The sequence below is a fragment of the Penicillium antarcticum genome (genome assembly GCF_028974205.1).
Source record: "Penicillium antarcticum strain IBT 31339 chromosome Unknown utg000006l_segment0_segment0, whole genome shotgun sequence".
Taxonomy (NCBI): domain Eukaryota; kingdom Fungi; phylum Ascomycota; class Eurotiomycetes; order Eurotiales; family Aspergillaceae; genus Penicillium; species Penicillium antarcticum.
The window spans coordinates 555,955-568,516 of NW_026695304.1; the positions used below are offsets into that span (position 1 = coordinate 555,955).

A 12,562-nucleotide genomic window follows, 5' to 3' on the forward strand; every position below is an offset into this window, starting at 1 on the left:
CCGAAATAAATAAAGACGAATTCGTTCAATAGTGGGTACAAACACAAGCAGAGGAGACATAGAAACAGATTCGCTAGGATACGAAACGTACCTCAGATACTTAGGACGATTTTGACCAAGTCGCCCATTTCATTACCGGTGAGCCAAAGGTTTTATATCGGAAGTGTGGAAAGACATTTCCACATCCTCAGTCAACCTCAAATAGGACCAATTCTATAAAGCGTCATAGAGCAGCAGGCCTATATCAGCGTACTTCCAAGAAGAACTCAAGGCAACAGAATATCCAAACATCGTTGGAATCAGCGGTATAAATAATCTACTACCTACTTATTCAGAACCACTACTAAATGATTATCTCTATCCATAGGCTCAATATACCCCGAATAAAAGCAAGGTCTTCGATATCGATCGGTAGGAACGTATACAAGTTACATTGATTGCAAAATCCTCGCTTCCATTCCAATTCCTCGCGCATCATGATTTTGAAGATTTAATTGCAGAAGCCCAGCTTTGCCCTTCAAAGCCTAAACTACTTTCACCTAAAACTACACGACGTCGACTTCACACGATAGTAAAGGAGGACCAGGAAAAGGTTCTATCGGCACTACCGCAAGGCGCAAAACTCTCAATCGCGCTTAATTGCTAGACATCACTATTCCAACAGGCGTTTATAGCTATCACTAGGTACTTTCTTGATTGTGACTAGAAGTTTCGTGAAGTCCTTCTCGGATTCGAGCCATTATATAGAATACACTCTAGTGCTAATCTTGGTGCTACGGTTTTTGCACTACTCCAAAAGCATAGTATTGTTAATCGGGTATTAGCAGTAACCACTAATAATGCGTCGAATAACACTACTATAGTTAAGAGTATCCAACATTCGATTAACTCTCTTAAAATGCCTAATCAAACACCAATCGTCCGGATTCCTTGCCTCGCGCATATTATTCAACTCAGCCTACGTAATCTCCTTGGTTCAATAAAGGTTGACCCAAAAAATGACACGACCGACCGCCAATAGTCAGAAGATCAAGAGCAGTCACTCCGCGCTATCCAACAACAGCAAGGGATTTCGTACACACTTTTAAAGGTAAATCTCAATAAACCCATTCGTGGTATCATTCTCTAATATATCATATATAGATTCGTGGCCTTGCTATCTTTATTAATGCTAGTCCCTAACGCCGTAATACTTTTCTCAACCTTTAAGTACAAGAGCCGAAGCTAATTCCAATACAAGATGTTCGAACTCGCTAGAACTCAACATTTCTTATGTTAAGACGAGCAAAACGTCTTATATCGATCTTCGATAAATACTATATCGAGCATAACCAGCCTCGGTTCAAACTAGATTCAGAAGAATGGCGACAGATCGATTACCTTCTCCAAATCACACAGCCATTCTACAAATAGACAACCGGTCTATCAAAAATCAAAGATATCACAATCTACAATATCTTCAAGGTATACAACGTACTCTTTGAGTATTTTGAGAAGTCAATTCGTCAGCTTCAACGGAAAAGGGTAGCTTAGAAAAAAGCAATGCTCCACGCCCTTTATGCAGGAAAGGAGAAGTTATCTATCTACTACAATAAGACAGAGCAAGTTCATAGCCATCTCTTCGCGATTAGGACAATTCTTGCCCCAGAACATAAGCTCGAATTCTTCTCAGAGAAAGACTAGGCTAACAATAACTATGAATAGCGTCGGAGGTATAAAGAATCTCTACGGCGGTATCTAATTAAATATCAGCAAGAGTCTCCTCTACTACCCTCGCTACCCTCGCCACTAGATACTTTAAGTCAACCAGCGAGTCATTTTGATGCTTTGTTCAACGAGGATCGATCTCTACAAAATCAGCCCCAGAGATCCGGCTTTGAAAGTGAGCTTAGTGATTATCTAAATATTGGTATAAATACCCGCTTCGGTGCTTCAAAGCTTATAGTCTAACCTTCTATATAGGACGACAGAAAGATCTTAACCCCTATAACTATTAGCGCTCTCACCAACACCAATATCCTACACTTACTAGTCTAGCACGGGATATTTTCTCAATTCCTACCACAAGGGCTAGCGTTAAGCGCCTTTTCAACTCCGCCCGTGATATATACTATTATCGGCGTGGCTCCCTTCAAGCTTCTACTATCCAGGATCTAATAATGTTTCGCTATATCTCGAACTTCCAGATAAAACAAGACGAAATTGGATTAGGTGATAAAGGCTATACTCGTGAAGAGAAGCAGGCCAATAAGGAGAATAGGGAGGAAGAGCTTCTATAGGAAATCCTAACTACGATTAGTGACGATAAGGAAGAGCCAAGTAGCGAGACACAAGCCCAACCAGTTATTCAAATACTAAGTGAACGCGTCCTTGGAAAGAGACGAAAGAGCACTACGTCTATATCAGATACTAAGGAGAATAAGGAGAATAAGGAGAACCAACCCGCGGTAGGAAATGATACACAGACAAGGATAGCAACAAGAAATCGAGGTCAGAAGCGGCCAAGGCGAGAAGATAAAGATTTTGTATATATATAAGAATCCAAATTTTACTTGGTCCAAAATCATCTATCGTTTAGAAAAAGCTATTGTAAATGAAATACCGTTCAGAACCGCCAAGAAATGCATAATTCATATAAGTCACGAGATAGCTCATGTTTGCATTGTTTACAGTCCCATGGGAATTCCCATAACTCCCATAGGAGTTCCCACGGGAGTCTAGTCCCGCCATGGGAATTTCCCATAGATGTTTAGTCCCATGGACCCACTCCCATGGGACCAAAATTAGTCCCATGGGAATTCCCATGGACAGTCCCATGGGAGGCGTCCCATGGGAAATGTCAAGGTCTAATAGGATCTAATAAGTTCTACCGGTTCTTACGGTCTTTTGGCGGTCTATTAGCGGTCCTTATATAGTCTCTATATAGTCCTCGTGGTCTTTTGGCGGTCCTTGCGGTCTTTTGGCGGTCTATTAGCGGTCCTTATGCGGTCCTTGCGGTCCTTATACGGTCCTTGCGGTCTTTATACGGTCCCCGCGGTCTAAGACCGCATAGATCTAAGTAGAGTGGGTCTTATCAGCTAATTACGGTCTATAATCTAGTCTATTCTATCTAAAATCATATATCTATCATTTTCTTGAATATAAATACCCCTTAGGATTCTTTTGCCTAGATAAAAGTGTGAGACCACGCAGAGTCTCCGGTTTAGTTAGGTAAGCGAAGTAGAAGCCTCAGCTGACGTGCAGTACAATATGGTTCTATTGTAGAAGAGACTGAACGCTGACCCTTCCCAGGGTCAGCGGGGATGAACTAAATACAGGCTGGCCCAGCTTCCGGGCGGTGAGCAGTACTATACTGCCACGATTCCTGAGGCACCACTCGTGCCTCAGGTACCAACATAAGTAGTCGAGGGTCCTGACAAGGATAGAAGCGAAAGAATTGCGATAATAATATATTCGAGTACTATTAGTTAGTTAATCGATTAAAGCTCTCTAATTCATAGATCTTCAAAAAAGCCTCGAAATAACCCTATATTCTAATAGCCGTCAAAAAAACTAGCAATATAGCTTAATAACCCTATTTTCTGACAGCCGTTAGAATTGTAGCCCTATAGCCTTAGGAATCTATTAAACGTACAATTAAATTAAATAGTGATTATAGAAAGAGGCCTTACTTACAAGTCAAATACCCAAAAATACAGCCAAAAACTGCACAAGTTATGTAGTCACGAGTCTTGACATATTTGCATTGTTTATGAACCCAGCTAGGGGCCTGGGCCCAGCACTAGGCCAGAAATCCCGACCCGGGCCCAGTACTGGGTTGGAGAACCCGGCCCAGAACCCAACCCAGCCCGGGTTGGGCCCGGGTTGAGCTGGGTTCTGCGGAAGTCTAGTTGCGAGGACACCGGAAGGAACGGAAGACGATATATTTATATAGGCTTAGCTAGATAGGGCGAAAAGAGAGGGGACTTAGATTTAGCTAAAGGGGAGCCATTTCCGGCGCCGTTTTGGTCGCTAGTAGAAATGAGGGGAACAACTATATAAGTCGAGCGTCAATATCAGGACCGGAGGATGACTAACAGTGCTAGGCGGGTGCAGAGTAGTGGTGTTACAGGGCAGTGGGCGGACAAGGGGCGGCTAGACGTCCAAAGTGACGGATGGAAAGGCAGCCGTTTCTAGCCTCAAAAGCGGTCATTTTCGGCGTCAATCCCACAGGTCCTATTCTAGCTGTAATTCTTATGATCTAATCGAGGCCGGCGCAGCTCAGTAACGAGCCAACGCCGGTTAAGCTTTCTGATAGCGTTATCCGTGCATCAACTCACTTTTTCATAATTTTGTTCGAAGAAAGGTGGTCCCATCCATTCGTTGCTCTGTATTCCAACCGTGTGTTCCGTCTCCTGGCATATCATCAAAGCGGCATGTAGGCTACAGATACTGCGTAAACGCTGCGGAAGCACTATGCTTGCTTTGTGGTTCATGAAAATTGTTCAACACTTCCTGCAAACATCCTACTGCGTGATCTGCCCTTCATGAATGGGAGGAGCCCTATTCTCCCCGAACCACGGTAGATCATTCAGAAGAATGCTAGAGCACAATTGTGTTAGCTGCACTGAGCAGGATCGTGAGCATTGGTCTTGGACATGGTCTGCCGGCAGGGATTTGAAGTGATGCTCATGGCAATAAGGTAAACTAGGATGAGACAGTGAGATAGTTGCAATCGAGAATTTGAGTAGTGGAGAGAATGGAAATTCGAACCCACACTTGGATAACCTGTGATATTGTAACAACGACCTCGGAAGCATAAAGTGAGTCAGCCATCCTGCCCTAAGCCAAAATATACTTGAGATGTGGACCAGGACCATGAATACGTACCATGCAGATTGTATCAGTCTACGAGCATGAAAGGACCCATGAACCTCATTATAGGCACTTCTGCACTGTGCGCATTGAATTGGAGCCCTCACGATTCCCTGCTGCCCATTATTGGATCCAATAAAATATTATCCCGTACCCCTTGAGAAGAGAACCTTTTGCTTGGCAGCCCACGGTTACCACGATACCGGAACCGAAGGGAAAAGTCACACAAGAGTTAAGAATGAAGGCCGATGTTTGAGCTTTGTAAGGTGGAAGTATTCTAGCCTATTCCTCTTCATAACAAATGCTCCCATTGTGGCTTTATTGATATACCACATGCAAATGGTGTGCTTTAGAGACATCTACATTTCAGCCGTGCCGTGCCGAGATGGATGTGATCAGTGGCCTAATCTCCGGGGAACCATTCAGACGAAGACCCTTCCACCATGGCTTGATCCGCCGGCCTGAATCGAAGAAGATCGACCACTATCTTTGCCGATCAAAAATACGAGATCTTAGCGCATGCAGAGTCCTTGAAGCAATGCAGTTAGTTACCCTCGTATATATGGGACAGTAGGGGGTTTTCACTTTGTTATTCGTTATCTTTCATAGTCACCCCTTGATTTATTTTCAAGTCGTTCTTTTCGGATCTTTTGAATCCAGCCATTTCTTTAAACAGTCTCAATATGGCCCCTGTTTGGTCATGGCTGGGCGCCTTCTTTGCAACCCTGCCAGTGGCTTTGGCAGGACATGGCGACCCGATTGCCCAGAAATACATTGTCGAGTTTGCTGATTCCAAGGTTGTTAGTTAGAATCTAATTGCTGTCACAGCGATACCTATGGATTTGCTAACTTATATAGTCGTCGGTGGGCTTCCTTTCCACATTGAATGCCCATGGGATCCCTGCCACTCTCAACCTTGACTTGTCGTTCGCTCTCTTCCATGGCGGCTCCTTTAATCTTCTTGATGACAAGAGTGAAATTGCCATCGTCAAGGAAATCTCATCCTGGCCTGCAGTCAAGAAGGTCTCCCCAGTCCGGGAGCTGCAGCATTCCCAACGCGACGTGTCGAGTGTTGCCCATGGCGCCCCTGGGCGACGTAGTCCTGTCTCTCACATCCGCCGCCGTGACACGGCAGGTCACGAAGGCAATGATTACCCACACATGACGACTGGAGTTGACAAGTTGCGCCAGCAGGGATACCTCGGAACAGGCATTCGCGTCGCAGTAGTCGACTCTGGCGTTGACTACAAGCATCCCGCTCTCGGAGGTTGCTTTGGCAAGGGCTGTCTGATTGAGTTCGGTTTCAACTTCCTTGACAACAACACTGATCCATGGGAAGGCTACAGTGGACACGGTACGTTTACATTAAGGATTGCGCTATACGATTCTTTGGCTGTCGGCGTTCAGGAACTCATGTCTCTGGACTGATCGCTGCCCAGCCCAATCCCTATAACTTCACTGGAGTTGCCCCTAATGTCACTTTGGGTCACTACAAGGTCCTCGGAACGCGGTCAGTAAACACCGGTACGGATATTGTCACTGCCGCCTTCAAGACGGCCTATGAGGACAAAGCAGACATCATTTCTGCGTCCTTCGGCACGTACAAGGGCTGGAGCGACGAACCATGGGGACAACTGATCCAGCAGCTGGCCGAGGCTGGCCTTCCGTCATTTATTGCAAGTGGTAATGATGGAAGCCTGGGTATGTTCCTAGCCTCGAACGGTATCGACAACTCCGCCGGCATCGGCATCGGATCCTTCAACAATTTGTATAGCCCCCTGTTGCTCACTGGAGCTGCCTATTCTACCCGCAATACCACCAAGGAATTCGGATGGCAGCTCGCGGGTACTTTCGATTTCAAGAATGGCACCTCCCCACTCTACCCCAGCAGCCTGAATGCGTCCGTCGTTGGTGATTCTTGCGAGCCGTGAACAGCAGACCACCCTAATCTCTCCGACAAAATCGTCCTGATTCGCTACGGTGGCTGCAAGGGAAGTCAGCAGCAGGCCAATGCAGTCAAGGTCGGTGCTAAGAACATTCTGTTTTACTACAATGTACCAGGCACCTATGAGCTCCCCGTTCAGGATCCCGGTCTGGTTGGCTTGGGAATGGTCTCTCCTCAGACTGGCGCAAACTGGGTGAAACTGGCCGCATCTGGAGCCAACATTACTCTGCACATGACCAGCCAAAAGAATTCCAAGACTTTCTTCGCCAATGAGAAAAACCCTCAATCTGGAAGTCAAGTCAGCGACTTCAGCCAGTGGGGTCCCAGCAACTAACTTCTTCCTGTGACAGCTGTTTCGGGAGTCGGTGGCTTCATGCTTTCGACATGGCCGGTGCTTGAAGGCAATTACGCTATTGATACTGGTACTTCGATGGCCACTCCCTACGTTGCTGGTTGCATTGCTCTCCTGATGGAGGCTCGTGGCAAGGGCAAGGTGACACCTGCCGAAATCAAGTCAGAATTGTCCTCCACTGCCAACCCGAATGTCTTCCATGATGGCGTTAGAGCCTCGCCCTTCCTGGCCTCCGTTACACAGCAGGGAGGTGGTCTCATTGATGCCTACAAGCTTGTGCACGCTACCACCAAGTTCAATCTGAGCACCATCGCATTCAATGACACCGAGCATATCGCGCCGGCATACATCCGCATCAACAACACTGGATTTGAATCGCGTGTCTACTCAGTCAACCACGTGGGTGCCGCTTCTGTCTACGCATTATCCGACAACAGCTCTATCCCTCAGGAGAACAAGCTCGGCAATTTCGTGGACCGCACCACTGAAGGTGCCTCGCTCAGCTTCAGCTCATCCAGTGTGCGTGTGGCCGCCGGTGGCTCAGCTGTGTTGAAGGTGACTGCCACCCCGCCCAAGGGACTCGTCGCCCGTCGCATTCCCGTCTACAGCGGATACATCACTTTCAACGGGACCAGCACAGAGGATTCCTTCTCGGTTCCCTACCTGGGTGTTGCCACCCTCGATACCACCCAAGGCAGCAACCTCCTCGTCGACAGCAGCACCCAAAAATCCATCCAGGCCAACCACCAGTTCGTCGTTCCGGGCGAGCATGACTCGGCAGACCGCGCCAACACAAGCTACCCCATCTTCAATACTCAGCTCTCCATGGGAACGGATCTGCTCCTGGTAGGTGTCAAGCCCGCCAATAGCCAAGCTATCCTCCCCGTGTATGCTCCTCAGACAGCACTTCCCAGAAGTACCGATGGCGTTACCGGTCCCAGCCCCACATCCTGGATGGGCGCATTAGCAATTGGATCGTATGTCGCGCCAGGAAATTACTCTATGGTTGTGCGTGCGTTGAAGATCTTTGGTAACCGTACTAGCCCGGTTGATTATGATACTGTGCGAACGGTCAATTTTGGGATCACATATACTCCTCCTGCCGACCAGTAAGATCATGAAGCTGATAGTGTCAGCAATCGGTCTCGGTATGATTTCCATAAGTGCCCAAGTTTTGGAGCTTTTACCTTGTGCGTGGGGGCATCTTAGGCATTCGTTCCCGTGAATTTGTTACCAAAATATATAATTATTCATGATGATAAGTTCCTCGTCCACTTCACTTGATCAGGAAATATAAACTGAAAGCCTCCAGCTACTAGTAACTCTTGACATTGCAATTCTGCACCATCGCGACCCAACAAGTATAATCAACCACGTGGCGTATCCACAAAGAGTAAAAGTGCCTGAATCTGCCAGAAGTAGAAATAATCCAGGAGCGATCGCCAACTTTTCCCTTTCAGGCGACAATCATCCCGGCCAACCTGCCTGAACAGTCTCGGCAGCCATTTCCCCGGCCTCCCCACATACTTCGGGGAGGAGTCCGTTGTGACGTTTGTTGCTCCACGTCGGAGATGCACCGTGGGGTTCGCTTGAGTTGCCAGTGACCACCGGCAAAATGGAGCAATGGAAGGGGAGAGGGATATAAAATGCGGAAGGAACCAGTGCACGACGCAGAATAATTCAGCTGTTACGCGAAGTATACTATCGCAACGTCTACCTCCATTGACCACGACTACAACGCCCATATCTAATACAACGAGCTCTCCGAAATGGCTACAACATTAACAGGGGGAAATCCACACATAATCCAACTCCCAACAACACCGCCAAGCACCTCCATCGACGCGCGCACAATCGCCCAACAATGGCTGTCAGCTTTGTCAACCCAGCTCTCGAGCCCAGCTTCCCTGAATCTCGCAGGCCTCTTCCACTCTGAATCCTGGTGGCGCGACATGCTGGCATTGGACTGGGACATGCGCACAGTAAACGGTACACCTCAAATCGCAGACTTCCTCAGGAAGCACCAGAATAAAGCAAAGCTACACGGCTTCCGCCTGCAAGATAACGGTCAATTTCAGCCACGCCTGGAACAAGTAGTTGACGGTCTGAGCTGGGTTTCTTCAATTTTCTTCTTCGAGAGTGCTGTTGGGACTGGAACTGGTATGATGCGACTGACGCAGGGTGCTGACGATGCTTGGAGGGCTTATGCTGTTTATACTTCGTTGCAAGAGTTGAAAGATGCTCCTGAGCCCTTGGGGAAGAGGAGGGTTGAGGGAACGACCGAGTCTATGCCTGGTGGGTTGGCTGGGGGGACTTGGATTGAGAGGAGGGAGAGACAGAAGGAGTTTTTGGATGAGGAGCCTACTACTTTGGTTGTTGGTGCTGGTGAGTGATTTTTTTTTTTGATTTTTTTTTTTGATTAAGGATTGCTTAAGGCTGATATTTGAATAGGTCAAGCTGGATTGAATATGGGTGCGCGTTTGCAGAGTATCGGGATCTCGTGTTTGATCGTTGATAAGAATGACCGCGTTGGTGACAGCTGGCGTAATCGGTACAGGGTGCGTAATATCAGAGCGGATGAAGGCGTTGGAACAAAAAGAATCGACTGGTATACTTATCCGCGTCTTGCAGACACTTGTTACCCACGATCCAGCCGAATTCACACACATGGCCTACCTCCCCTTCCCACAGAACTGGCCGCAGTTTACACCAAAGGACAAATTGGGCGACTGGTTCGAAGCATATGCAAGTATCATGGAGTTGAACGTCTGGGTGAAGACTTCCGTCGTCTCAGCGGACTATGATGACCCCACTGCAAAGTGGACAGTAGTTGTTGCTCGTGGTGATGGCTCTCAACGGACATTGCACCCTCGCCATATCGTTTGGTGTACTGGCCACTCCGGCGAGGCACATATTCCCTCGTTCCCGGAACAGGAGTCCTTCCAGGGTAAGGTGTATCACGGCAGTCAGCACCGTGATGCTTCGGAGTCAGATGTCCGAGGAAAGAAGGTAATTGTTGTCGGAACTGGGAACAGTGGTCACGATATCGCGCAGAACTATTACGAGAATGGGGCAGATGTTACTATGCTGCAGCGCAGTGGTACATACGTCTTGACTGCTGATAAGGGTGTCTTCATGATGCACAAAGGCATGCACGAGGATGGCGGGTATGTTCTGTTTTGCGGCTCTACCTCGATGATTTAATGACATTCACATGACACTAACACAATCCGATAGACCTCCAACCGAAGAATGCGACATCGCTACAGAAAGTCTCCCCTGGCCCGTCCAACTCGCCTTGAGCGTGCACATGACGAAGCGCATCGCAGAAGCCGAGAAAGAAACTCTAGATGGACTCCGCCACGCCGGCTTCCAACTCGATTTTGGTCCCGATGGTGCGGGTATTGCACGCGCATACTTCACCCGCGGTGGCGGCTACTATATTGATGTTGGATGCAGCCAGCTCATCATTGACGGAAAGATCAAGATAAAGCACAGCCCCGGCGGTATCAATGGTTTCAGCAACCATGAGCTACGGCTAGCAGATGGTGACTCTCTGCCTGCTGATATGGTCGTTCTCGCTACTGGATATGATAACATGCGTACGACTGTGCGCAAGGTTTTGGGTGATAAAGTTGCAGACAAATGCTCTGATGTTTGGGATTTGGATGCTGAGGGCGAGGTCCAAGCAGTATGTCTCCATAGTATCGCTTTGTTTGCACTTTTTGTTTGCTAATCCACTTATTAGATGTGGCGTCCCAGCGGTCACCCGGGCTTCTGGTACCATGGAGGAAATCTTGCGTTGTGCCGTGTTTACTCCAAGTTCATTGCGCTTCAGATTAAGGCTGTCGAGACCGGTCTGTCTTCCGGGGTCAGACAGCAGAGTTTGAATCGAGAGACCAAGATCTAGGGATATATGCTGTTAGAAATGGTGCTATGACAGACTTTACTTATTCTGTGATCAACTGTGAGCTAGTAATGAAAAATAAAAAAATTAATCCACAAAGCCTGATCTAGCTGAAACCGCAATCTTCTTGAATTACTATAGCTAGTATTTACGGCCTGCAACTATCCCATTCTTCTCGTTCTTCGAAGCACAACGATCGAACGATCGGAAATGTTGCCTCGAGCAGAAACCGGAGCTTACGGTGATTGCGGCGGAATACGCTGATTGGCCGAAAGCAAGTATACGAGATGGCGACTCGTCCGCCGCAAAATCCGAGCTTTCAGAAAACATAAATACTGCCCTTTGGGTAGTTCAAAATATATCTCCTTTCAATTTAGAAATCAAGGATCTGCTCTTGAATATCATGGTCGACTCAAAGCTACTGCCAACTCGCCCACTCTCGAAAAATGGGCCGTTGGTCCCTCGCCTCGGTCTGGGATTGATGGGTGCAAGTGGTACGTACGGTATGCCGGCCAGGGACGAGGAGAGACTCGCTTTCTTGGACAAGGCGTATGAAAAAGGAGAGAGATTTTGGGATACTGGTAAGAGCCCCTTCATTAACATCCATCCACGAGTTGTGCTGAGATTGACGGTTCCAAGCCGACAAGTACGGTGATTCGGAAGACCTGCTCGGAAAATGGTTCACCGCAAACCCAGACAAGCGCAAGAATATATTCCTCGCAACTAAATTTGGCATCAAGACCTCGCCCGGTGTGCCAGGGTTCTCCGTCGACTCAACACCTGAATACTGTCATCAGTCAATCGAAAGGTGCCTGGAACGACTGGGACTCCCATACGTGGATATGTTCTACGTCCACCGCTTGGACAAAGTGACTCCAATCGAAAAAACAATGGTGGCCATGGTCGAGCTCAAGAATGCCGGCAAGATCAAACACATCGGGTTGAGCGAGTGTAGTGCAAACTCTTTGCGTCGTGCGTATGCCGTCCATCCGGTGACTTGTGTCCAGGTTGAATACAGCCCATTGTGCAAGGACATTGAGTCCCCGGAGACGAAGCTTTTAGAAGTTGCTCGCGAGCTGGACGTTGCCATTGTGGCATACAGTCCTCTGGGAAACGGTCTCCTGGGTGGAAATATCCGCTCCCGCGAAGACGTGAGCAAGCCTGGTGATTCGCGCGGAGTCCTGCCTTGGTTAAGCGACGAGAATATTCAGCCGAACCTGGCTGTCCTTGATAGAATCAATGACCTAGCAAGCTCCAAGGGTCTTACGACGGCACAATTGGCCCTTGCATGGTTGCTTGCACAGGGTGATGATATCTTCCCTATTCCAGGGACTTCGAAGATTCACCGTCTGGAGGAGAATCTCGAAAGTCTCTCTGTCACTCTTTCTGGGGAAGATGAGACATTGGTCCGGAAGCTTTCGGGGGAAATTGTGGGTGGTAGGTTCCAGGCGAAGACGGGTTATTCATTTGCCGATACACCAACTTTGGAGGAGCGGTAGCTTCA

General features: G+C 47.9%; 3 protein-coding genes across 3 annotated transcripts; all 3 read left to right on the forward strand.

Moving 5' to 3' along the window:
• Nucleotides 1-5,537: 5,537 nt before the first annotated feature.
• On the forward strand, nucleotides 5,538-8,264 carry N7508_006290 (uncharacterized protein; the record flags this gene model as incomplete). The annotated part of the gene is made up of 5 exons (XM_058464356.1): nucleotides 5,538-5,654; nucleotides 5,713-6,208; nucleotides 6,262-6,765; nucleotides 6,790-7,119; nucleotides 7,150-8,264. 5 exons carry the CDS (start codon nucleotides 5,538-5,540, stop codon nucleotides 8,262-8,264), a joined length of 2,562 nt encoding a protein of 853 aa, XP_058318209.1.
• Nucleotides 8,265-8,920: 656 nt separating this feature from the next.
• Nucleotides 8,921-11,061, forward strand: N7508_006291 (putative flavin-binding monooxygenase; the record flags this gene model as incomplete). The annotated part of the gene is made up of 5 exons (XM_058464357.1): nucleotides 8,921-9,536; nucleotides 9,603-9,709; nucleotides 9,783-10,318; nucleotides 10,389-10,842; nucleotides 10,900-11,061. 5 exons carry the CDS (start codon nucleotides 8,921-8,923, stop codon nucleotides 11,059-11,061), a joined length of 1,875 nt encoding a protein of 624 aa, XP_058318210.1.
• A 400-nt stretch (nucleotides 11,062-11,461) lies between these two features.
• N7508_006292 (uncharacterized protein) lies at nucleotides 11,462-12,557 on the forward strand (the record flags this gene model as incomplete). The annotated part of the gene is made up of 2 exons (XM_058464358.1): nucleotides 11,462-11,639; nucleotides 11,698-12,557. 2 exons carry the CDS (start codon nucleotides 11,462-11,464, stop codon nucleotides 12,555-12,557), a joined length of 1,038 nt encoding a protein of 345 aa, XP_058318211.1.
• Nucleotides 12,558-12,562: the final 5 nt, after the last annotated feature.